This window comes from Linepithema humile, chromosome 2 (genome assembly GCF_040581485.1).
Source record: "Linepithema humile isolate Giens D197 chromosome 2, Lhum_UNIL_v1.0, whole genome shotgun sequence".
Classification (NCBI taxonomy): domain Eukaryota; kingdom Metazoa; phylum Arthropoda; class Insecta; order Hymenoptera; family Formicidae; genus Linepithema; species Linepithema humile.
Genome location: NC_090129.1, coordinates 18,298,276 through 18,326,119, shown reverse-complemented (window position 1 = coordinate 18,326,119; position 27,844 = coordinate 18,298,276). Strand labels below are relative to the sequence as shown.

The 27,844-nt window shown below is 33.1% G+C and overlaps 3 protein-coding genes across 14 annotated transcripts in view; 2 read left to right on the top strand and 1 right to left on the bottom strand.

Annotated features, from left to right (window-relative positions):
- Positions 1-27,844, bottom strand: part of Gfrl (Glial cell line-derived neurotrophic family receptor-like) — a 342,717-nt gene that overhangs the window by 212,539 nt on the left and 102,334 nt on the right. The window lies entirely within an intron of this gene.
- Positions 141-4,720, top strand: LOC105679161 (A disintegrin and metalloproteinase with thrombospondin motifs 17-like). The gene is made up of 5 exons (XM_012379034.2): positions 141-523; positions 622-834; positions 938-1,671; positions 1,995-2,440; positions 2,512-4,720. Exons 1-5 carry the CDS (start codon positions 407-409, stop codon positions 3,090-3,092), a joined length of 2,091 nt encoding a protein of 696 aa, XP_012234457.2. The 5' UTR covers positions 141-406; the 3' UTR covers positions 3,093-4,720.
- On the top strand, positions 21,513-25,871 carry LOC105679162 (A disintegrin and metalloproteinase with thrombospondin motifs adt-2-like). Of its 2 annotated transcripts, none has more exons than XM_067350666.1 (5): positions 21,513-21,641; positions 21,955-22,167; positions 22,278-23,008; positions 23,351-23,799; positions 23,871-25,871. In XM_067350666.1, the coding sequence occupies exons 1-5, from the start codon at positions 21,528-21,530 to the stop codon at positions 24,443-24,445; spliced, it is 2,082 nt and encodes a 693-aa protein (XP_067206767.1). In that variant the 5' UTR covers positions 21,513-21,527; the 3' UTR covers positions 24,446-25,871. The 2 variants fall into 2 exon arrangements, with proteins under 2 accessions (XP_067206767.1, XP_012234458.2); XM_012379035.2 differs by lacking the exon at positions 21,513-21,641 and adding an exon at positions 21,648-21,842.

Here is a 27,844-nt window from a genome sequence, read left to right as displayed (position 1 = left end):
TTAACTTTCATTTGATTAAATATCAAAAAGCCTTTATCCTTCTATTACACATATTGTACGTTTAACATTTTTAAATAATAATTATAATTGTAATTATAATTTAATATTTTCAAATATTAGTTACATGTTTAAAACATTTAAAATATTTCATACTGAGTATAGACGAATATAACGACGATTACATTATAAAGCATGCGTGTTTAGCATAAAGAATATGTATGTATATAATAGATGTCACGGCACAAAAACGGTATTCCCAAAGGCCAGTACGTGTTTAGTTCCCGATCTGTTAAGACACAACAAACATAAAGAGATTCATAACGTACGTATATAAAAATTTGAAATATATAAAAAGGCTTTAATTAAATATTTCCAAGTGTTTAACATTAAAACATATTAACTAAACATGTTTTTTATATTGAAAGTGGTATTAATAATTTTATTAAACGAAACGTACGCGTATATCACGCAAGATAGCGAAATAATATTGCTGCCGGCACGGAACCCGACAGGCGCAAAAAAAGTACGTACGTTTTACTGTACAGTTTTATTCATTGCTTAACATCCAAAACATAATTCTAAAATTATCAAATCTTTTATTAATTGTCACTCAATTTGCAGATATCATTAACTCTAAAAGCCTTTGGAAAACAGATTCAGTTAAACCTGCGTAGAAACGACAAGATAGTATCGTCTGCGTTTAAAGCATGGAAACGTAACGCAAAAGGTATCAAGGAAGAACTGTCACAATTAAACACATCTGATTTTTGCTATTATTTTCACGACAATTATGTCCACACCGCGGCCATAAACTTCTGTCAAGGACATGGATTGGTATTTACAGAACAAATTAATTTAAATATTTTTATTCTTAATTATTTTTGCACTTTTATAAATTAAGATTGAAGAAAAACGAATATATCTTTGTTGGAAGTAGAAAGGAACTATTCTTCTGGAAAACACTACATTGGATATTACACCGTTGCAAAATGACTTGTCGTCGTCATCTTTAATTGGCGATTCTTGTGTTAAAACAGAAGCTAATGTTTCATTTGGCAAACCTCACTTAATTAAACGATCACTGATACCTAATGATTGGGAGCAATCTGACGACCCGATGCGACCATCACCGCACATAATCATAGAATTGGCCGTCTTCTTGGACAAAAGCGCATATGATTCGTTGTCGCCACTTCATAACAGAAATTTAACGAAGGTTCGTGATATGTTATTAGCGTACCTAAACGGTCTTCAAGTTGTGTTTCATCATCCAAGTCTTGGTGTCCGTATCGATATATTGTTGACCTACATGAAAGTTATGGAAACTCCGACAAAAGGTCTAAATTATGTCGGTGATGTTAATGAAATGCTGAAATTGTTTAACGAGACATTGACCTACTACTTGATTCAATATGGTACGCACTATCATTGGGACATCACCCTTTTCCTAACCGGAAGTGATCTTTATAATATTACTAAGTCACAGGATGAGAATTATATACTTGATAGGACAATCAGAGGATCCTCCGTTAAAAATACCTCATGTAACTCGAAACCGTCTTTGGCGATAGTAGAATTTGGTCTCACATTCAATAGAGAAGATAGAAAAAAAATTGTACCAGGTGCAGGTTTTGCATCGATTTATGATGCCGCTCATCAGATTGGCCGTCTGTAAGTTGTTAGTCATATTATACTTATAAGTGTATATACATACACATTACTAACTAATAAGTGCGTGTGCACGCCTTTATATACAACATATATATATGTATATATGTTGCATAGAAATTATGCATATAAGTAAAATTTTTTGTATAAGAAAAACTTAGAAAGTAGAAACTAATTTAATTTTAAATTCTTAAAATATTTTGTTATCTTTATAGTTTCATTAGATTGTTAAATGTTAATAAATAGTAACATATGTAAGTTTATTCAATTTGAATGATACAAAGTTAAGTATATTCTTATAATCAATCATTTTTGTTGTTTGAAAGCTTAGGGATGCAGTATGATAATGAAATGAGCGAATGTTCGAAGGGTGATTACATTATGACACATAAAAAACGCGACCTTCATACGCCAATTTGGTCCAAATGTAGTCGTCAAGTAGCTAAAGAACTGTGGCGGACGAAGCAATGCCTTCTAAATACAACGATCGAAAGTAGCTATACGTATGAAGTCTACACCGTAAACAGAACAATAGCGACCGCTAAAGTGAAAGCGCAATATGACAATACCATCAAAAGAGAATGGACCGCCAAAAAGCAATGTGAATTATATCTCCGTAACAGAAACGCCAATGTTGTCACACTGCTTAATGTGTGCCAGTACTTACAATGCGAGGAGCCTACCAGCGTTAACTATGTTTTGACTACCAATAACTCAAATTTTATGTATAATTTTAATTATACTTATTTCTTTGCGGGACCGGCGCTGGAAGGTACTTTTTTTGTCGCTGATTAGATACATTAACGTTTAATTAAACTAATCTGTTTTTTTTTTGTTTTTTAGGAACTCATTGCGCACTCCATAGTGAATGTCAAGACAGAGAATGCGTTTTTGATTATAGACTCGAATCGCTCATCTCGGGCCACAGTGAAGAGGGTACCTGGAGTGAATGGGAAGAAGAGTCCTGTAAAAGCCTTTGCTTGGAGAAATCCAAAGGCGTGATTGCTAAACGTCGCATTTGTCGGGCTGAGAATAACAGAATGGCGAATTGCAATGGATCATCTTATGATGTGAAGATGTGTGATGACTCGATATTTTGCAACAGGATGAACACGCTTGCCGCTCGCTTGCCGCTCGATAAGTTCATTGATATTAATTGCGAAGAATATAGTAAGCATTTACCACAGCTAAATCTAAAAGCTAAGGGAATACAGGAGGTTCACAATTTTGACAAGCCGTGGATGGCTTGCAGTATATACTGTCTACAAACACAAAAAAAGGAGTTTGTCATTAGTTATTATTCTCCACGTGAAGAAGTGACCAATACAGGGCTTGATCCGTACTTGCCGGATGGAACGTGGTGTCATACTGAAAATGGTCGGCATTATTTTTGTCAAAAGCGTCTTTGTTTGCCGGAAAATTAGTTTGAAATTAGTTAGACCGGAAAATTGTCGAAAAACATCTACTGATCCGGAAGAAAATTATCACCACGTAAACAAGAATGCGAAGAATTTGGGACCGCAAAATGTGCGCAATCAATTCAAAACCGTCCGTCAATTTGTCAAGTACCTGCTGTAAACAGATTACTTTTGTTAACTTCTGTTTTGCAATGGCATCGATTTCATATTCGATGTAAACGAATAGATCAAGAATTACGTTGAAAAGCGGCATTCAAATCAAATGTTATTAATTGGTATTAGTAACAGCAGAAAAAAAACGACAAAACTATTATTAGTTATTAATTGACATGCTTACGAAAAAGGAAAATTGATAAAGACGCACTCTTATTCTGTATGAGAAATATGAGAAATAAGACGAGAGCGATGACGTCTCTCACTTTATTGTGTATTGTAAAAATGTCCCGATGTTATAGTTGTATTGATATAAGAGCGGAATGTAGAATCGAGAGTAATAAAGAAATGCATATTATATAACTTAATAATTTTCATATTATTTAGCGTGCAAATAATTAATGAACCATTAAATTTAAGAGCACGTTGCATGACGATATATTGACGAGGACGTTTCAGAAACAATCAAGCCACAATATATTGACTAGTTTGTCTTATTATTTAATATAAACAATCAATATAATTCTTATCTTTTTATCGGTTATAAGCTGACACTGACATTCTTTTATCTCTGTCAAGTTCATGTAAACTATACTTCTTCTCCTCGAGAAAGGACATTGTTTATAAGAAGATAATTAGATAACAGCATATGCAAAGCAAGCTTGTTCCTGCCGGAGGGATTCAAGTGGCACGAAATATATCGTTATCCACTGACAATCCTAGGTCAGGATCGACGTGGATGGCGCATCCTTTGTGCGGTACATAAATTAACTCATAATACTCTATGCAATTAAAACCTCTGTTGAATTCAGGATTGCTTCTACAACTCAAATTTAACACGCAAGGCCTTTCATCCTCTTTCATCCGTCTTTCCCTTCTTTCTCTGTCGATTAAAGTAGCAACTTTTTGACACAACACAAACTTTAAAGTCAACTCTGTACTTAAATCGAATCAAAACTTTCTCACTCCACTCCTTTATTCCTTCCTCCCTTTTCTTCCATGCCGTATTTTTTCACTATCACAACCCTCGTTTCATCGAAATGTCTTCACTCGGTAAATGTTGGGAAAAAAGGCTCCGGAGGGTTTCTGAAGCTAAACGACAAAACTTCTCGATTAGGGTGACGACGAAAAATTCGCGGCGGCTAGATATTACATATCTGCTCCAATTTTTTAGCTTGATACCTTTTACAAATGGCGAGACAGACGCTGGCGCGCGATTAATCGAGGAGACACGAGTCGGACGGTCGTTTGTATGCTCACTCAATTATTCACAAAGATGTTTAATTCTAGGCAGATAAATAAATCGAACGATAACTGCGGATAATTGCGAGTAATAATCTCAACATGTTTGTCTTGTTGCAGTCAAATCTTTATTTATATATGTTAAATGACGTCACTACTGTGAAATAAAACTAAACTAACTAAAAGGAAGCTATTGAAATACAAAAAGTAACTTTATTAAAAAAAAAAAAGACAAATAATTTTATAATATTCAACAGGTTAACATTTAATTGAAAATTGATATTTTGTATTAATATATGGATTTTAGATAAAGATGTAAACATAGACATATTTACCATCTTCCTGTTTTTGCGCGAATGCATTTGATATTTATCGATCGTTCGTGCGAGGTAACTCATAGCGGTTACGTAAGAGGATCGAAAGGAACGAGGGAAGATCTACACGGTGCATACTGTTTCTACGGGAGAACAGGATCGCCATATAAATCTGAAGGCGGTAGTTCGGGGATTTTACTTCCATGCTCGCGCGGCGAATAAATCTCACGGGTGGTCCCGAATGCAGGAATCGAGCCGAAAAGCTCGAGATTTCGTGGACGATTCGGGGAAACGCGCGAGTTTTCCCAGCGAAGTAGCTCCATTAATCATCATTTGTCGAAGCGATCGCCGAGATCGAATCGTGCACTCGATTAATCACGACACCACGAGCAAGGATAAAGCCGAAAGGAAGCGGAATCGTTGCGCAAATTTTCTATGAAATTTATTCGTCGAGGTAATTTCAAACCACCATTCGGATGTCGCCGTTTTCTCTACAAAGAGGGCGAGTCTATTTGCATTCCTTTGATCTGCTCTAAAAGAGGTTAATTGTTAGTTTGCTTTTCGAAGAAAGTTTTATTTTTTTAATTTCTACAATCTACGCTTTAAATATAACAATTTATTTTTTATCTGTTTTGAAAATTTAAACAAATTTATTTCCAAATTTTTTAATCTGCTTATGCAATGAAAGAAATATGTTTTTCAATTTAATTTCTAAAGAGAACTTTTATTTTTCAATTTTTCGGATTTGGAAAATATGTATGACAAAAATTTCATATTTACTTAGCAAAATAATTGCATTTTTCTACTTTTCTCGTCTAATTAAAAAAAAAAAAAACAAGATTATTGCAATAGAGAAAATAATTGAATTTTGAATTTTCTTTCAAGAGATCTAATGCAATTGTTGAATTCTCTTCATACAATTTTTATTTTAATGTCAATTTTATCTCATATATATTAATGTGAATAATATTACATTCAATATATTATTTCAATATTAAACCATACTGAAGAATACATGGATGCAACAGTATAAATAATGCAAGCGGATGAAAACGTGATGTGCGATATTGTTAGCGAACACTTTCAACATTTTGAACGATAAACATCAGTAAACCCCCCCGAGCGCACGTGATAAGCGGAGAAGCCTGGATTATCGATATTCCTTGGTAAACCTTCCTCGAACAACCTTTACGATGCCGTTCGATCCCTCAAGCTTCCCAGGATACTCGTACAAAATTGATGTGAGTATCAATTTATTGGCGCCAAACAAACGCGTTTCATTTGAAATGCTCTGTGCGATCGCGCAGAATCCACAGATATTTTCATCATATCCGAAATAAGATAGATATTCCAACAATTTAAGCAACAATTTTGAAAAGTATCTGATAATTTTATTATCCTCGCTTTATTATTCTGTACATATTTCAATATTTCAAGTTTCATCATTGAAAATGATTTTACATTTAATTTTTCACATTATAAAGGTATATACAAGTACATATATAGAACTATATACATATATTATTAAAAATTCTTATTTAACATGCGAGAATAAAAACAATTTAAAAAAATGTAACATAAATTTCCCCTTCAATAATTAATATAAATTATTAAAATAAACTGTCTTTATGTATTAAATCTTGTGATAATAAAGGAAAAATTTTAATTCTCTAAAATAAACAGAAATACTTGAAGTTAAAAACAAATTATACAATTATACATTTCAACTATTGGATTATGAACCATTCAATCAAAGCCATTTAATTGCCGTACTGTTTGTTTTGTATTATATTTCAGTGTAAAGTCAATTGTTGAGATTTTTCTACTATGTATTAATAGACCGTATCAAATTTTATCAAAGTTTTATTTTGCACAACAGAAAGTAAAGCAAGTCAAATTTTTAAAGCAAGAAATAACATTACTATTGATAACTGTTGATCAAGCTTGTAATGTTGCAATTAATTGTGCATAATTGTTTTCTTAATATTTTAGTATACATTTCTTGAAAGTATCTTTATTCGACAATTTATTAATATTATTTTTATAAATTATTGTGTAGAAATATTAAACCAAGTAATTTATTTATTTCTAATTTTGTAATTGTCGAATTATATTGTTGATATCGTGTAATTTATGTATATAATCAAAATATTAAATTAAGTTTTTATTTACAACAAAATTCAAACTATTCAAGTTTCACGCATAATTCTTATCTTTATTAGCGCGAGTTATAGCATCACCTGTCATTTTTAACGCAAAAATCTCTTGCTTTTACTAAATTGTACGATTATTTTAGTATTTATATCAGCTTCCACTTTATCTCATTTTGACGAATAGAAATTCTAGTAAAAATCATACACCGTAACACGATTGGATCGTGTCTAATCAATGTCACGCGCCAAAGAAAATTGCTCTCTGCACTACGAACAATGCGTATATCCATGCTCATGCATCCGCGCGGTGTACGACACTTGAAAAGGCCCTTCGTATCTTCATCCCGTGTAATACGAGCCCTCGAATATCTCCCTCTACTCCGGCCCTCTTCAGTCTCTCCGCGGGAGACTTATTGTCTTGAGCGAACTGCTTTGATTCAAAGTCATCGAGAGAGACCGGCCCCTCTCGAGAAACGCACGAGTGATTTTCAAGCTCTTTGCGACTCTCTTGAGGCCCTTTTCTCGCTCCGCATGTAACGTGGTCTTTCTTGAACTTCCTGTCACGAGAAAGATCATGGAGAAATCCTCTTTAGAAATCCTCTTATTTACCATTTTCCGTATTACAATTAATTCTAGCAACATCATGAGAAATTTTCGAAATTTTTTACTTCCTACATAAAATTATATTTTTAATTTCTGAATTATGTCGATCAATAATTTCTTTGCAAAGTCATAATTTAATTAAAACTGAAATTTTTTAACATGTTTGCATTGTTGCATGTGCTTAATCTTTATCTTACGAGGTTTTGTCGCAACGAGTTTGCATTGAGTTTACACGTCGGATAGTGCAGAAATAAGTTTTACACGATAGCCGATATGGATGCGATCGATGTAATTTTCTTCCCGGCTCGGCTGCATCTGTAAACTTACAGGCTACGTTATGTGCAATCATTCACCGTTGGTTTTCCTTTCCGGACACTTCATTTTTCATATTTCTCGTCGCAGTCGACGTACAGTGACACTTTCGATTACCTGTGCAACCTTCATACAAGCTAGGACATACATGTGTGCATTTTTGAGACACGCTATATTCTTCGTTGACGCTTCTTATTCCAATAATATTTAAATTTTACTGTAAGCATTATATATAAATAGAATAACACAAAATTATAAGATTATAAATTCTTACCAATCTAACACTATCGTCCTTTTTATTATTATAATAATTTGCTGATAATTTTATGTTTATGTTATGCAAAAATATTTTATTTTTTAAATTAAAATTTCCTCTAAGTTAATGAATAGGAATATTTATCAACTGTATCAGAATTAGTTAAATGTATAAGTATTTGACATAAAAAAAAAACATTTTTTTAACAGTTGAGGAATTGCTAAAATCGAGACTTCAACTCTCATTCAAACTCAACGAGAGTTCTCGGAAACTGCATATTACACGCGTACGATGCAGCTGTAGCGCTCAACGCGGTTATAATTGAGTTATTTATTCTCGGCATAATTTCCCTTGCATTTCCGCCTCTCACACCACCATTCCTTTCGCTCTTTCTCTCGCCGTACTCCCCTTCCACCGTTTATCTCCCTTCCCGGACACTTCATTTCATATATCTCGTCCCTTCGACGTATTGTCGCTTTTTGCAATTTTCCATACGTTTCCGCGTCGCGTATTTCACGTCACGCGCGTCCCTCCACTATTTTCGCGATGCAGCACACTAGACGTTATCGTGATGAAGCAGATGAGACGACACACGCGCCCATAAATTTTTTGCTATCTGGTTTCGAAAAAGTCGTATTAACCCGCGCGACTTGGATCTAAATTATTGTCAAAATTTTGCGCGCTCTCGTTCGAAGTTTCAAGTAATTGTCATTTTAACTTGAGATTATTCAGATTTGCAGACATAACTTTCTTCGATTATGAAAAAAGTCTGTAAGATTAATTAAAATTTAAAACATATTTATTAAATTTTTATTTTGGTCTCTCTACAAAGAAAATTTATTTAATCGATTATTATGTTTATGTTTCAGAAATTTTAATAATTTTTGAGATATTTTTTTTAACAGTTTTAGTACAAAGATAATCAAAATAATTCAATTTATTGATCTCGGAGGAGCAATGTGTGTCCCACAAATTTTTAATATTTAAAAAAAATTAAATAGAAACACTTTACTAATTTCTTTATTTCAAAATTATTTCTCCGCATGTTATAGAAGTTGACGTTTATCGAAAATTTAGTACGCAGTAACTTAGAAACCGGGACGTATGTCGCTTGAATCATTCAATAGGCGAAAATTATCTATAGCTCAGACGCAGGCATTTGATGTAATAATTAAATATTGAGAAGAGAAAAAGTAATATAACTTTTTTCATAAAATAAAAAAGAAATGACATAAATATATTTTACATTTCTTGAATTTTATGAAGAAAGAAGTATCAGGTTGGATAATAATAAAAATTGCATGTTATTCGTGCGATTATACACATATATACTCTAATAATTCTCCGTTCTAGTAACGCGTGGAATAACGACAAACAACAGAGCAGTACAAATTTACTTTCAGTTAGCATGCAAATACGGTAATCTACTCCGTGTAGTACATCAAATTTACATATTATTCATTAACACAGTACTAATGACAAATATAGATTTCAAAAACAATCATATCTTTCAAAATAACGATAAATCAAAGAGAATGTAAAAACAATCCGCAAAACTTTACATAAAATGTCGCACTTAACATTTGGTTTCTGAAAAATTTAACATTATCCTTATAAATCAGACAATTCGACATTTTAGCCATTAAAAGAAATACGCACATTTAATATTTCTCAAATTATATCGGGCAATCAACAAGGAGCAAAGAACTCGAATATAAACTAGGGTTTATCCGCCTCAGTTTGCCAACTCAAGAATGTTGTATGCATGATCTGTTATTGAGAGCACATCCCGTAAAGTTGCTGACTCTTGTTCGAAACAGCCTTTTCGGATAAGAGTGCCCGAGAGTTGTAGCGGAAGAGCGCGCTATAGTTGGTATGCGAAGGGTTACCCGCGCACCGGGTTCGCGTATCCATCACGCTGGTTCGAACGGCCTCGGCGAAGCCCGTCGTCCCTCACTCTGCGAACCATGATAGGGCTGGGAGAAGACAGATGCGACCCGTGCCTCGCCAGTGAGCCACGGACTGACGCGAACCAATCTCCGAATCCTACCCCCCCCCCCCCCCGTGACCCCCGCCGGTAACCATGGGTTCGTACGCGACCCCGAATGGCTAAACTGGCTCTATCCATACCACGTAGCTTGTCTCGAAAGATCAACAGAGCGGTCTAATTCCACGTTAAACGACTGTAACAGACGGTACTTTCGAGCTTTGCAAGCCGCGGACGATTACGCCGGAGTGTCGGAGAGCAAAGGGCTCATTCGCCGAACCTCCAGCGACTAATTGTGCATCGGGAGTACCAGGATTGAATGAGGATGAAGGCTCTTGTTGTTGTCTACAATGTATAAAGGAGAAATTTAGATTTGACATTTTTGCTTTTAAATGTACTGTTACATTTTTTGGATCTCTCTGTGCGAAATTATAAATATACATGTAAATCTATGTTATATTTGCATATTTTTTTGTCTAATTTGTCCCCCAAATTATGTATTGTAGCTAAAATATAATGTCGATACCAAGCTGTCTTTTTTTTTAATTACACATTTAATTAGCAATATTTAGTTAAAAGTAAATTTCTATGCATATATGTGCAATGCTATGAAATAAAAGCTATCGCGTAAGTATGAAACTCATGAAAATTCATAAGTGATTACTTAAGCTCTAAGAAGTAACTTTGTTTTTGTAAGAATCAAGTTTGAGAATAATTAAAGATTTACTTTAAATACATAACTGGTAACTTGCAATAATTAATTTATTAAATATTTGTAAATTTAATTTTTAAAATAAAGTTTAATTAGGCAATTTAAATGTTGAAATGTTATAAAAATTTCGCTTGCAAGCATAATTTTCCACATGAATTTTTAACGTGAATTCATTAAAAGCTTAATTTAAAAAGTTTTACATTTTTATAATAAAAAAAATTTTCTGACTAATTTTCAAGTCAAATTGGCAAGAACATATTTTCGCAATAATCGATTGATATTGCGATATCTACGGGCGTTCTTGCGGCGGGGCGAGTCTGTATCGACAAAACAAGCTTCACTGAAGACAAAATGGCACGATCTCTAATCCACCTCGTTTCCTTTCTCGTCATGAAACATTAATCATCATGTGGGAAGATAAATATAACGAAATAAAATTGTACATCTCGCAACTTATGCGTGTCATGTCACACAATCAGATCCATCTCTAAATCGATAAACGTGCTTACGTCATCACAATAACTTAATTGTCAGGCGGGATCTCGATGCCTCGACAACAAAATTTTCAAAGCTGCCAAATCGACCAAAAACGATTGACGCTAAGTAGATTCTCGAAACTCAATAACTAAAGCGATGTATTGGCCTTTCTTCTCTCCTTCTTTTCTTCCTCTGCTATCTTCATTCCACCACCTCGTCGCTTCCGTTTCTAGAACCTCGATTTCGTTTCATGTTTATATAAATATATATGCATACGCGTGTTTTATATATAAGGTGTTTTAGAAGTTACACTCTTTTTTACACTCCACGAGAATGGAAGCGATTAATACACTACGAATTTTTTTAATTTTTAGTGTCGAGTCTGGACGATTAAATTAAATTACAAATAGGATCTTTGTTGAAATAGAAGTCTTTTAAATTTATTTATGCATTATACGTTCTATAATTGTAAATGCCTAGACACTTGTTTAAAATAATTGAAAAGATAAGTCGATAGAAAAACACGATACGTAAAGGAAATTCGATTTTATCAATTTCTTCAATTTTGACGAGCACCTGATAAACTTTAGAATTTAAATTCTTAAAATTTTCAACTTAAGATTACAATACTTCTTACAACCCAACTGGTTCCGTTGTCATCGTTCTTGTCCTCTGCAAGAAGCAAACAGTTTCTAGAACACCCTGTATGCATACGTGCATATATTCGGTCGGAAATCGATCCGAAGCTCTCGTGTTTCTCATTGTCAGCCGGGTAGCTTCCCTTGGACCACGCGTTTATATTGCAAAAGGCGCTTGTATCTCTCCCTTTGCCCATAGGATCGCAAATCCTTCCAGGATATTTTCCGATCCCGGCGACATCCGGCTTTAACGTCACCTTGCATTTATTCAAATGCGTCCCTCGCCTCTCTCGTGCTTAACAACGCTGATATCCGTACTTGCATCGAAGCATTTTCTTTTTTCTTCTTTTTCTTTTTTTTTGACGAAGCAATTTGTCGCGCCATTGAAGCGCGGGTACCGCCATGAATTTTTCAGCCTTATTGCGTTTTCATTCTGCCTCGTTGCCGCATTCTCACGGCGATGAAATCGACATAATATTGACAGTCGCGTCAACCCCGCGCTTTTTTGCCAGGCGGATAATTTAAACCAACGGCGGTGCATAAAACGTCATCGTCGTGCGAACTCCACAATTTCCGAACTCCACAATTTCCTTAAAAATACCTCCAGGCGTCTAAATTAGAATATTTTTCAGAAATCTCGTCTTTGTATTAAAACAATATTGATGTGTTCGTTAAATGTTTAACATTAGTGAATGATCTTCGGGAATGAATAAATCCGATATTATTACCTTTCACGCCGTCGTAGACCATCAGAGAGTTACCGTATATCTCGATGTATCGATACACACATCTCCCGTCTCTGCCAGTTCGAACATGCAAGAATAGACGTACGTTGCCGGAATTAATTTCTGAAATTGAAACACTTCCGAGTGGCGGCATACGGTCGGTTATAACGTTTTCAGCTCGCCAGTGGATTAATGCCGAGAAACTGGCAGGTTCTAGGACGTAATTTAACTCGACGGGAATACAAGCCGCGGCAGTTCTCCTTCTGAAGCGGATAACGATTCGATTTCGATTTACAGCACTCTCGCGTATACATGTGCCATGCTTTTGCGAACTGGTTACAAATTATTACGGAAAATTCTTCAGAGAGCGCATTAGTAAATTTCAATCATATCGGCATTGATAAAATTAACCTCATCTGATTTAACTCTATAAATATGCGGAGCTGGTGCAATTTTAAGGAGGAGAAATAATCCAAATTATAATATTGTAGTTGATATTTATAATTGTTATCAATAGTTTAGCACTTAGGTATTTTTATTAATATCTAACCTACTTTTCAATATAAAAATACATTGTGTCGCTGATAAAATATCTAATTCTGATAAAATTATAATATGTCATTTTGAGATCCCTAAATAAATATGAAAAATCCACAAATACGGCAGATTTGATTATTAAATTATAAAATCTTTAAAAGAGAATAGTTATGGAGACTATTTTTATTATTATAAAAGTGAGAGATTTAACATTCTTTAAGAAATTTAAAATTTAAAAAATGTAAAATCAAAGCTTTGAAATCAATCTTTTTTTTTAATTCATTATTATACTATGTTTATATAATTCAACTTTACATAACCATATATTTATACAAATATGTAATATGAATAAAATGTTTCCTCTGTACGCACACATCTTGACAATATTTGTGGAAGTAATATTTATGCAAGCCATATCTAATAAAAAATTTAAAAATAAATTACTCGTTTTCCAGCATGTTTCCAATTATTTCGTCCTTTTCCAAGCAAATAACCAAGTCGGAGCTGTGCTCTTTAATGGTCTTTACGTCAGCTTGAAAATGCGAGTAAATATACTATAAATTTCGGGCATAAGTGGAAAACACATGTATTTATTTGCATTTTGATGCTGCGAGCGAAATAAAAGTGAAATACATTATGATTGTTTATCCGGAACGAAGTAGCTTGAGAAACACGTCGGAAAGTAGTGAGCAATTTTCTGTGCGTTCGGTTACACGATGCATTTCAAACATCCTTCCCTCAAGCTGCCATTTTACCCGCCTTATACGTTTCTCTGCACAGAGTTCCGTAGCGGAACTCCGGTACAGCTTATTCGGAAAACGTTTGATCCTCCCCTCACGCCTGTCCCTTCATCCCTTAATCCTGCGGGTTAAGCTGCTTGCGGTGGCGACAAAACGACGAAAAGGATCACACGTTGTACCTTCGGCCTGTTTCGCCTTTGAACACGATAATGCATTGTTTTCCCTCCACGGAATGTCATCCGCCATAAATCGCTAACTCGAATAGTTGTGAAGTTTATAATGAGGATATCAAGATTAATTATCTTTAAAATTTCACTCACAAAATATTTTCAAGTTTTAATTAATCTACTATTCACACTTTGTTCTGTTTAAAATTCTTAAAGTTCTCCGCTTGCAACCGATTGTGTCGGTGTGATTTGGCCAATTGATCGAATCAAATGCAATCTCCCTTCCGAGCAAAGGACATCGAAACCGCTTTTAATCAGATTACCATGATCGATCTCGAGGATCGAGATACAAAGCGCCAGTGTCTAAGTATCGACCTACTCACGTAGATGTCCAGTTAATTTTCTGGTAACTACATGGTGATTGTCTATGCGGAACATTGCTTTGTGCTCCTGTCTTTAAAAGGAACTCTCAATTTAGCTTTCAAAATCTGTTATCTGGTGACAATATAATTTTCTTGTTTAATTTATACGAACAAATGCGACACATGTTATATAATTCAGTTATTAGATTCTCCAGTATTGCATCTCTATTTGTCAAATAAATAATGCGGAAGTCTTATAAATTACATTTATTTGGTTACAAATCATTCAAAATTTAGAAAAAAAATGTAAATAAAATAGTTTTGACTTTATTATAGACCAAAAAAGTAACAGCGAATAATTTTTATATTTTAAATTACACAATATTTCGTTAACTATGTTTAAAAATTAAATAAAAATGTAATTTAATTTAAAATTGTTGAGCACGATTTTCTACGATAATTTAAATTAATATAAATCTAATATTGTATAAATGTATTATAATATTACAAAAATATTACATTGAGAAAACGCTAGATATCGAAATAATCGCAATGCATCGAGATAGATATTCTTAAATATTGTAATAAAAGTACTTTTTATTTCGAGTTTCGTACTTTAAATGTCTGGCATGATTTCTCGTGTTTTTCAGGGAAAAATAAAAATAATAGTGAATCTCCGGAGTTATCGAAGGGAATACAGATAGCAGGTTTGCGCAATTTCCCGGACATCTTCGCTGTCGCACCGATGTCGGCAATGCAAGCAATATCGATAACTGCATACATCGCAATAAAATGGAGCGCATTAGCCTTGTCCGCTGCGAATTTACGCGGGGATTTAAAAATTCCCTCGAAATGTCCTTTCAACGATTTGTCCGTATCATGATATGGACGTATTCCGAAATAGATTCCGTCCGTGGCATTCATGCGCATGACGACTAGAGAAGCAGGTGGACGGAGAAATTACATCTCATTCTCGGAAAAGTTGATTTTCTCGTGAATAAATCGATGTTCGATTGCACATACTATCCGTTGCAATTTGACCTGATTTGTCAAAATTTATCGCATCTCGATCAAAATAACAGAATATTAATTTTTATAAATTCACGAGCGCAATACCATTTGATCTGTAATTTATATCGTAACAATTTGTTAATATTAGTTAATAGATTATTAATTAAGAGGATCAGAACAAAATGCATTTCAGATTTTTAAACAGACAATCTAGAATTACGGTTTAATTTTGTTATATACACACACATTATCTGAGAGTTATAAAAAATCCTTTAGTGTGTGTGATAATAAATTAATGTAGAACATACAGAATTATTTTTATCGTAGGAAAGAGCATTAGAATGACACGAAAATAGAATGAAATACCGTTCCTTCTTGTATTCGTATGCAACTCTATTTTTATTCAATTTCTGGGAGTGTTGTTAAAGATACGATAAGCTTGCATGGTTTTCTACTAATTCAGAGTAAAACATGCCCTATTTTTTTATCTTTCACATTTTATACCGCTTGCATTTACTCGTTCTTATCATCAATCGGGATATCTCACAAGTAAAATTAAAAATTCTGCGGTACGTGTTATGCGATTGGTGCAGCTACAAAGAGCGGCCTAAACACTTTGTAAGAGCAAAATGTTAATTAATTTCGTGGCTGCTTTTACCACGGCGGCTTCGATTTTGTATAACACTCTTTCGAACATTAAACATTAAATGTCTTACGAAAAATATATATCTTTGAAACTGAATGTAGAACACGCATCTTTAATATTGTTTTATTTCTTATATAATTATATAAACATATTATATTAAAATAAATCGTAAATTGGATTACGTTTTTTGTTAAAAATCACATAAAATATTGTTTTTATGTATTTACATTATTATTGCATACATTTAATGTCCATTTTTCATCCATCCACACAACGCGTACTATTTGCAAAGAAAAAAAAATATGAAATATCGAAAAGGACAGAGAAAAATAATATCAATATTTATGTTTTGGTATTAACAAATAATAAAATATTCATAATTGTAAATCAGTATTCCGTATTACATCAAATATTAAAATACTATACAAAAATACTGTAATTGTACTGTTAATTAATTTTGTATAATTTTATATTTTATAATTCAATATTGTATAATTTTCACATCAAGTTTATTATTTTAATAAAATTTATAGATTGAATAGATCAAATCTATATTGATCTATAGATTGCAATTTTAGGATAAACAAATTGGTAAAAGAAGTTATCGTATTAGAAACGCTCGTACTTTTTGCATTTCTGTTACAAAATTGACTATATTAATTTTTTTTTTTGTGTTTGCGACATTTCTTAGCAGTCAATAGTTTAAAAATAAAGTTACCAGTTAACGGTATCTCAGCAGAAATTGGATCGCGGTTGCATCAACTTTTCGATTTCCTCAATCTGGAAGAACGATTGGATGAGGCAAGGGGGCCCTTTTCGTGTTCGAATTACTTTCCGTGTATCGTACAATGGACGGAATTCGCTTTCCGCGATGCACACATACCACCAACAATGGCGGACAATGGCAAAGGGCTGGCGGTTTGGAGATGAGAGATAGATACGAACGAAGAGACAGGAAAATAGGAAAGAATTACAAAAGTGGCTGCAGCGGAAAAATCTGAGACGATGGATGGGAAACTCGATCAGTGGTTCACATATACACATTAAACAAGAACTACCAACGGGAAATTCGTCGCAGTAAATGCATGTGTATATATTCAACTTGCCTCAATATATATATATATATATATATTAATATAATATAATATAATAAATATAATAAATATACATATAACGTAATGAAAAGTTTATAAACAAAATGGAACAGTTAAACTTTACATATGTGTGTGTGTGATAAAAGAACAGTAACAATGTCACATACATACATGCGCGCGCGACATTTTTATACGTTCTAAACATTTTCTGTAATTTAATTGTTAAATTTACTTTTTACAAAAAATTACCTAGCATAAAGTAAAAATATTAACATAAAATCTTAAGCTTTAAATTTGGATGTTGAAAAATCGAGTATAATAGTCTGCGGCCATAATAAATTTTATCATTGCAAAAAAATCTTATACAATCAGAGTGGTGGATTTACAAAACTTTTGTCGACGTATTAAAGTTTCTAAAGCCATTGAAAGGCGAGAAGTGTGGTCACTCGAAATCTCGAAAGTCTCAAGCCTTCGTTCTATCGTGAATTCCCATCTCGAACTTCTTCAGCAGAGAGTAGTTCAATTTTTTTCATATATTCACATTGCTGCTGAAAAGTGTGACGCGGGCAGTTTAATTATAAAATTCGCAAGTATTGTAAAAGTACTTCTGTCTCTTTAATTAGATTTTTAGCACACACGGAATCTATTAATGTATCAATACGACGTAAAGCTAAGTGTAATATAAACCAATAATTAAAAGCTTGATATAAAAAGATTACAGCTACCATATCTGTAAAATAATATTTAAAAAAAAATTTTCTGTATTTTTATATATAATTAGATTAATAAAAAATTCTAGTAATATTTATAAAAATGTCTATAAGGCAAAACAAGTGCAAAAATTATTTTTTTTATACTTTCTTGAATAAATAGAAGCATTGTCTAAAAAACATAGTTTTTTTATGACAGTTACTTCTCCTTTCGATTTATTATTAAATTTATGATTACTGTTAAATCTTTAATTAAACAACTAATAAAAATGTTTACTAAAATACAACAAGCTATTGTAAGTAGACATTTATATAATTTTATATACGCGCGCGCGTGCAGACACAGAGATTTATCAGAAGTTGTTTCAACACAGCAGCAAGTTTATTTATACTTTTCTCACTTGATAATGCAATAAAAGTGCAAACGAAAAATTCCAATAAAATATATTCCGCGAGTTAGATAAAATGCGAAATGGGAGTTTACACGAGTTATATGTCACGGCAAAAAGAGCAAAACGACGCTGCATGCTCGGTTGCTTTTTGCTATTTCTAGGCAAAGGTTGACGGTAAATAACTTTTCGCCTTAAGTCCAAAGCAACGCTCTATTTTCAGCTTTTTACAAAGAGTGTGAAGTTCGCGAGGGAATACTTTCAATGGCGCTTAACGGAACTCGCCAAAGATGAATTACTATCGCAAATTTTCAAGAGAATATATTGATTTGCAAAAAAAAAGAAAAGTTGTTTTAGATATATAACAAAAAAATCTTCCACGAACAAAACCCTTAACTTTTATAACTTTAAAAACAACTTTGAATAGAAAATGTTCCAAGTTTTGCAGTATAAATAATGTAAAACAAATAAAATGAAACGCTGTGTTTTACAAATTCCTATTTTCAATTTTCTAAAGTATTGTCGTATTAATTATAATAATTATGTAGCAATCTGTTTCTATATCATAAACTTATTATCTTCAGAAAATCTTAATTTACTTTCGTTGCAGTTTATTCGGTCTCTGTCTTTCTTTCATTTTCCTCTTTCTCTACTTTTGCTATAGTTTAATCTTGCTCTCGCTGCTGCGGTTATCGAAAGGCCATCATATCGACTGCACACCGCGAAATGGTGAGCTTGTGCAGTGGACTATAATGTTGCCCGATGCACGTAAAGGGAAAGCAATGCGGCGGAAGAGTTTCCGTTTTCTGCCCGCTTCTAATGCCAACTGTAACGGAACTTAGTAAATATAACTAGTATCGAAGAAATTGCTTTGTTACTGAAAGCTGAAGCGAGGAGGAAACGATTATATAGCAGATTACGAAAAGATCGAAACTTGCAGAAAACGAATACATCTTCGCTTATAGCTTTTGCTCTAAAAAAAAATATATATAAAAATTTGTTATTACATAATGCTAAATTGACTGTTTTCGCGTAAGTAAAATTGCATTGATAAAATTTATTGGCATAATTATGTTGCAAAAATATTATATTATCACGCATTAATAATACAGCTAATAATAATATAATTTAAATAAATGTAAACTAAATTTTGCAATGTAAATTGCGGTTGTTAGAAAATATCTGTACAAAAACCAATTTTACTATTTGCATAAATGCAATACAAATCATGCTACAATTTCTAATTTAATTTTATAAAAATAAATGTACTGAGATTAAGACAAATCTTAGAGTGCACAGAGATTTTAGGCGAAAAATAATAATAAAAATATATCTATTAAATATGATTTCACATAAAAAAACTTATTATAATGACGGTAATAAATAATGTCGATATCCTCGAATTGTTCACGATAAAGCTGTAAAAATCTGCTGGCTCGAGGCACTGACATTATTCGTCCATATCAGAAGCCATCAACTGTCCCATTCGCGCTCTTAAAATCTATCGAAGACTTCCTTCAATCAAATAAACTCGACTTGATCGATCTTCCTCGTCTCTCCTTCGTACGTCATTCAACCGCCTCTTATCAATTTTCCATCTCAGCTCATCCCGCGGGCCACATGCCTACGGGAATGCGCCTGTGTTTTAATCTTAAAGAAGGTGCAATCGACGCTAGTCCACCCACTATCGTCGTCAATACTATTACTAACTCCATCGAACATTCGACGATCAGCGGACTCGTTCCGCCGCGTGTCGCTCCGTAAGCAATAATTTTATCGCCGCGAGGCGATCTGCCATTCTCGATGCTTGCAGTTTTACTATTTGTGCAACAATTTTGCCATTAGTGCACTTTTCATTAAGATATATTTCACGCACTCGTTATCGAGTTTCCAATTTTTAAATTAAAAGATAACTCAAAATATTTATAATTATTAGAAAAGTACAAATAACGCATAAAATCAAAGTAAATTGACAGTTTAATGAAAATATTAACAATAACAAAAATATTTTACTACGCTAGTATATTAACATATAGTATGTTATAGTAATGTTACATCAATATTTCTATTTTACATTCACATGGAAAGAAAACTTTAAATTAATAATTGACAATATAAGTTTGATAAAATTTTATAAATTTTATCTTAACAAATCTTGATAAATTAAAATAAAATCAATTATTAATTACAGATATTTAATAAACTGATAATCAATGGATCAATGCTTTTGCCAATACTTTTAATGTCACATATTTCAACGTTGTAAATGATAAATAATACTTTGAAAGCACCGAATAATTTCCTATTTTTCGGTGCTTTAGCGGAAACTATAGAATTTTAACAAGCAATGAGAAGAAATATCAACCTTTGATGTAACAAAAATCGATCAACCGCGGCAGTACAAGAGATACGCGTATATGTATACATATATATGTATATATGGGAGTATGAAAGCCTTCTTTACCGATACCCAAATCGATTTCAGATCTAATGATATATGATAAGGACTCTCTCGCCTCTCTTCTTCGACTCTTCCCCGTTATTAATCGTGCGAGGCGCATAAGCGCGCACCTATCAGACGACCTAAATGCAAAGTTACTGCGACGTCACGCACCCTATATCTCGCAAGGCGCTCTTCCGTGTTTCCATCCTCCCTTTTACCCCCGACAATAATGAGCTACCTCTTTCATCTCATCGTTCCATTGCCCCCCCCCACCCACAGAGAATCCGAGAGCGAAATAGGTCGGTATAATCGACGCCAAGCGGCGCAACGTTGCTATATCCGTATCATAGGAAAATATAGCTTGAGATGCATGTAGATGCATACCAAGTCCAATTTTTGCAAGATAATTACTTAATTTTAAACATAATTAGCAACGTTTCTTTTTAACTTACAAATTTTATTAATTTCTTACTATTCTATTATCATTTATTCAACTAGTATCCTATCTTAAAAAAGGCTTGTTATTTAATATTATATGTTTAATTTTGATGAGGTTTAATTTTGATTTAATTAAATATTAAAAAAAGCCTTTATCTTTCTATTATACAAATTGTACGTTTAATATTTTAAAATTATAATTATAATTGTAATTATAATTTAGTATTTTTTAATATTTGTTATATATTTAAAACATTTAAAATATCTTATACTGAGTGTAGATGGAATATAAGACTGTATTATTAAATGTGTTTACGTAGTATAGAAGATAGATGTATGTATGTAATACATATCACGGCACAAAAACGGTATTCCCAAACCCAGAGGCCAGTACGTGTTTAGTTCCCGATCTGTTAAGACACAACAAACATAGAGAGACTCATAACGTACGTATATAAAAGATTGAAATATATAAAAGAGCTTTAATTAAATATTTCCAAATGTTCAAAATTAAAACACGTTAACTAAACATGTTTTCTATAATGAAAGTGGTATTAATAATTTTATTAAACAAAACATACGCGCATATCACGCAAGATAGCGAAATAATATTGCTGCCGGCACGGAACCCGACAGGCGCAAAGAAAGTACGTGCGTTTTACTATAGCAGTTTTATTGCAGTTTTATTCATTGCTTAACATCCAAAAAACATTATTCTAAAATTATTAAATCTTTTATTAATTATCACTCAATTTGCAGATATCATTAACTCTGAAAGCCTTTGGAAAACAGATTCAGTTAAACCTGCGTAGAAACGACAAGATAGTATCGTCTGCGTTTAAAGCATGGAAACAAAACGCAAAAGGTATCACGGAAGAACTGTCACAATTAAACACATCTGATTTTTGTTATTATTTTCACGACGATCATGTCAACACCGCGGCCATAAACTTCTGTCAAGGACATGGATTGGTCAGTGGTATTTACAGAATAAATTAATTTAAATATTTTCACTCTTAATCATTTTTGCACTTTTACAAGTTAACATTAAAAGAAAACAAATGTATCTTTGTTGGAAGTAGAAAGGAATTATTCTTCTGGAAAACACTACATTGGATATTACACCGTTGCAAAATGACTTGGCGTCGTCATCTTTAACTGGCGATTCTTGTGTTGAAACAGAAGCTAATGTTTCATTCGGCAAACCTCACTTAATTAAACGATCACTGATACCTAATGATTGGGAGCAATCTGACGACCCGATGCAATCATCATCGCGAATAACCATAGAATTGGCCGTCTTCTTGGACCAAACCGCATATAATTCGTTGTCGCCATTTCATGACGGAAATTTAACGAAGGTTTGTGATATGTTATTAGCGTACATAAACGGTCTTCAAGCTGTGTTCCATCATCCAAGTCTTGGTGTCCGTATCGATATATTGTTGACCTACATGAAAATTATGGAAGTTGCGGAAAGAGGTCTAAATTATGTCGGCGATATTAATGAAATGCTAACATTGTTTAACAAGACATTGAACAACTTGTTCATTCAAAATGATACGCACTATCATTGGGACATCACCCTTTTCCTAACCGGAAGTGATATTTATCATATGATTAAGAAATTTGAGTATAATATGTATGATTTGACAATCAGAGGATCCTCCGTTATAAATACCACATGTAACTCGAAACCGTCTTTGGCGTTAGTAGAATTTGGTCTCATATTCGATAAAAAAACTAGAAAAAAAATTGAACCAGGTGCAAGTTTTGCATCGATTTATGATGCCGCTCATCAGATTGGCCGTCTGTAAGTTGCTAGTCATATTGTACTTATAAGTGCATATAGATACACATAACTAACTAATAAATGCGTGTGCACGCCTTCATATACAACATATATATATATATATATATATATATATATATATATATGTTGCATGAAAATTATACATATAAGTCAAATTTTTTGTATAAAAAAACTTAGAAAGTAGAAACTAATTTGATTTTAAATTCTTAAAATATTTTGTTATCTTTTTAATTTCATTAGATTGTTAAATGTTAATAAATAATAATATATGTAAATTTATTCTATTTGAATGATACAAAGTTAAGTATATTCTCATAATCAATCATTTTTGTTGTTTGAAAGCTTAGGGATGGAGTATGATGATGAAATGAGCGACGAATGTTCGAATGGTGATTACATTATGACATATAAAGAACACGGCCTTCATATGCCGATTTGGTCCATGTGTAGTCGTCAAGTAGCTAAAGAACTGTGGCGGACGAAGGAATGCCTTCTAAATACAAAGATCGGCAGTAGCTATACGTATGAAGTCTTCACCGTATACGAAACAACGACGTCCGCTAAAGTGCAGGCGCAATATGACGATTCCATTAAAAAAAAATGGACCGCCAAAAGGCAATGTGAATTATATCTCCGTAACAAAAATGCCAATGTTGTCACACTGCTTAATGTGTGCCAGTACTTACAATGCGAGGAGCCTACCAGCGTTAACTACGTTTTGACTACCAATAATTTAAATTATATGTATGATTTTAATTATACTTATTTCTTTGCGGGACCGGCGCTGGAAGGTACTTTTTTTATCGCTGATTAGATACATTAATGTTTAATTAAACTAATCTGTTTTTTTTTTGTTTTTTAGGAACTTATTGCGCAGATCATAGTGAATGTCAAAACAGAAAATGCGTTAGTAATTATGAATTCAAATCGCTCATCTCGGACCACAGTGAAGAGGGTACCTGGAGTGAATGGGAAGAAGAGTCCTGTAGAAGCCTTTGCTTGGAGAAATCCAAAGGCGTGATTGCTAAACGTCGCATTTGTCGGGCTGAGAATAACAGAACGGCGAATTGCAATGGATTATCTTATGATGTGAAGATGTGTGATGACTCGACATTTTGCAACGAGATGAACAGCCCTCGCTTGCCGCTCGATAAATTAATAGACATGAATTGCAAAGAATATAAGAAGCAATTACCACACCTAAACCTAAAAGCTAAGGGAATGCAGGAGTTTCACAATTTTGACAAGCCGTGGTTAGCTTGCACTATATTCTGTCTACAAAAACAAGAAAAGGACTCTGTTTTTATTTATTATGCTCCACGCGTAGAAGTGGCCAATACAGGGCTTGATCCGTACTTGCCGGATGGAACGTGGTGTCATACTGAAAATGGTCGGCATTATTTTTGTCAAAATCGTCTTTGTTTGCCGGAAAGTTAGTTTAGAATTAGTTAGACCGGAAAATTGTCAAAAAACATCTACTGATCCGGAAGAAAATTATCACCACGTAAACGAGAATGCGAAGAATTTGGGAAAATGCGCGTAATCAATTCAAAACCGTCCGTCAATTTGTCGAGTACCTGCTGTAAACAGATTACTTTTGTTAACTTCTGTTTTGCAATGGCATCGATTTCATATTCGATGTAAACGAATAGATCAAGAATTACGTTGAAAAGCGGCATTCAAATCAAATGTTATTAATTAGTATTAGTAACAGCAGAAGAAAAACGATAAAACTATTATTAGTTGTTAATTGACATGCTTACGAAAAAGGAAAATTGATAAAGTAGACGCACTCTTATTCTGTATGAGAAATATGAGGAATAAGACGAGAGCGATGACGTCTCCCACTTTATTGTGTATTTTAAAAATGTCCCGATGTTATAGTTGCATTGATATAAGAGCGGAATGTAGAATCAAGAGTAATAAAGAAATGCATATTATATAACTTAATAATTTTCATATTATTTAGCGTGCAAATGATTAATGAACCATTAAACTTAAAAGCACGTTGCATGACGATATATTGACGAGAACGTTTTAGAAACAATCGAGCCACAATATATTCACTAGTTTGTCTTATTATTTAATATAAAGAATCAATATAATTCTTATCTTTTTGCCGGTTATAAGCTGATACTTCTTGACATTCTTTTATCTCCGTCAAGTTCATGTAAATTATATCTTTTTCTCCTCGAGAAAGGATACTGTCTGTAAGAAGTAAATACCAGTATATGTAAAGCAACTTGTTTATTCCTGCCGGAGGGATTCAAGTAGCACGAAATACATCGTTATCTACTGACAATCCGGAGTCGGGATCAACGTGAATGGCGCATCCTTTGAACGGCACATGAATTAACTCATAATGCACTATGCAATTAAAATGGAAAATGCATACATGCGGTAAACGTATATTTTTATACGTATTTTTATACTCTGTATTGATCTAGTTTCTTAACACTTAATTAATTTAACTGTTGTATTTTTTATAAATTTTTTATTTTATTTTTTATTAATAATCAATTTTGTTAATTTTATTGGTTTTAATCTGTTTTAACTTGTTATTGCATTTATATTTCACTCGTAATTAAATATATATTGGAAAAGTCTCAAATTGTATAATTTTTACAGCAGAGTTTTTTTAAATTTTTGTTATTAAATATGTTACTTGTTCATGCAACACCAATCAAAGCAAAGTATACACATTGAAGTATAAGAGTGCAAAGTAAAGTAGAGCAGTGTACATTTTGGTGTGACATCGAAACTGGCAAAGGACATTGATCTTTAATCACTCAAGCTCCGACTGAAAAGGCTTGGCTGACAGATGATCGATCGAGGTAAACAGTGCGTAGCTAGACGGAAAATTGTCAATCATAAATGTTTATTCATCTTATAAATGAGATTGATCGCCGGATTTGACTCGTTGACGCGTGCTAATCGTAACTTTACGCACAAACGTTTCAATATTCGAACGAGTGAGCAAAATAAAAGAAATGACAGATAAAAGATAATAATAAATCTGACAACATAGATGGATACTGCGGATTTAAAATATTATCTCGTTTAGATTTATTTTTTACTCCAAATAAATAAACTGCTATGAAAAGTTTATGTAACTTATACAAGTATTAAACAAATCATAAAATAATGACATAGAAGTTCTGCTATCATCTATTATTTTGAGAATGTAAATAAACTAAAAAAGAGTTTTTCTAGCTTAATTGATTTGTCACTGATTTTACTCGTATAAATTATTAAAAAGATTGACCTTTTGCTCTGCTCACAAATCCTATCTTCATCGTTTGATAAAACGTACGTGAATAGTTCGTACTATTCACGTACTAATCGCCATTACGATTTGATTCGGACACAATAAAGTAAGTTTATTATCGAACATTTCCATTATAAATTTTGAAATACGTGTAAAGTGTAGAAGAACATCTCTTGGAATAAGAATAGAGCTTTCAACTATTAATGACTATAAAATTCTTAGATATGCCAGTGCGATCGTGCACAACATAATACGATAAAATTAACCATCGCACATCAATATTTACCAACATATTATTATTTGTCAAAAAATAATTAAAAATGCTTTAATTTTTGTATTCATTAATTGCACGATCTAATAATGAAAATGTGCAAAATCTCAAACATCAGAAAAATATAATGTTAATAAATTTAAATTAAATACTGTCTCAAGGACATAAAATTGTTCTAAAAAGAACAAAAAATGTGACTATAAATATTAAAAATTAAAAAAAAAAGGTAACACTTTTTTGAAAGCTGCATTCAAGAGTTCAAAATTCAACATATAAGTATTGCTTAATTCTAAACTCGGCTGTAAAGTTTCGAAGCAAATTTTATTAAACGCGTAAAGATTCTTCCAACTTGTGATAAATATGGATTTGTAGAAATAAGCCACCAATAAGTAGAATTAGTGATAAAATACAGAACCCACAATCGTATCATTAAAATTAAAGTATCAAGAGCGAATTAATAATATCTAGCGCGCAGCAGTAGTTGCAGTCGTGCATGTTAATACGTCGTGATTAATTAATCATGCGTATCTTTTAACTAATTACAGTATTTCTCGGGATTAAACGTCAAACAGCTAATAGCGGTATTCGAGAAGAGCCGGTTGTCCGCACAATCGCGTTTTATTATTTGAAGTACTATGGGAGCTGGGCGTAGCTGGGCGCAGCGACAGGCCAATTAACGGAGAGAACGGTTTAAATCCTGTGACTCGTTACGGTGAAAACGCTTTTTTGAAGGGGCTGTTATTATTACCGCGGCACAAGGTACCTTTGATGCCGCGATCCCGAATAGATAGAAGGAAAACAAAGCCGACCACGGAAGAGAGAAATGGAAATTTTAATTGCGCGAAAGGGAGAACGCGTATTCCTATTCCCTTCCCCTCCTTCCCCGCATTCTCCACCTCCTTCTTCTCCTCCTCATCTTCCGGATTATTTTCAGATCTTGACGGTAACGTCCTTTTTATTTCCGCCTGTTTCATTACGCCCCCTCTTCCGTGTCAGTCTCTCTCTCTCAGCTCGAACGAGTAAAGATTAAACGCGCAGCATTTAATGCCGGAATCGCGCTTTCCATTGGTTGTGTAATATCGCGTTCAGTAGAAAGATCAGCTATTTCAAACCAAATAGCAAATATGAAAGCAGCAAGCAATTATAAGATCGCAATATTTTGTGATGTTACTAAAGGATTTCTCTGTTAACATAGTTTAACTGTTTCTTTTTCGCGTACTTGCTTTACTGGTCGTGAAAATAGAAAATACATTTTCACGGTTTAAATATGTATGTGTTTTTTTTGTAGAACATAAAA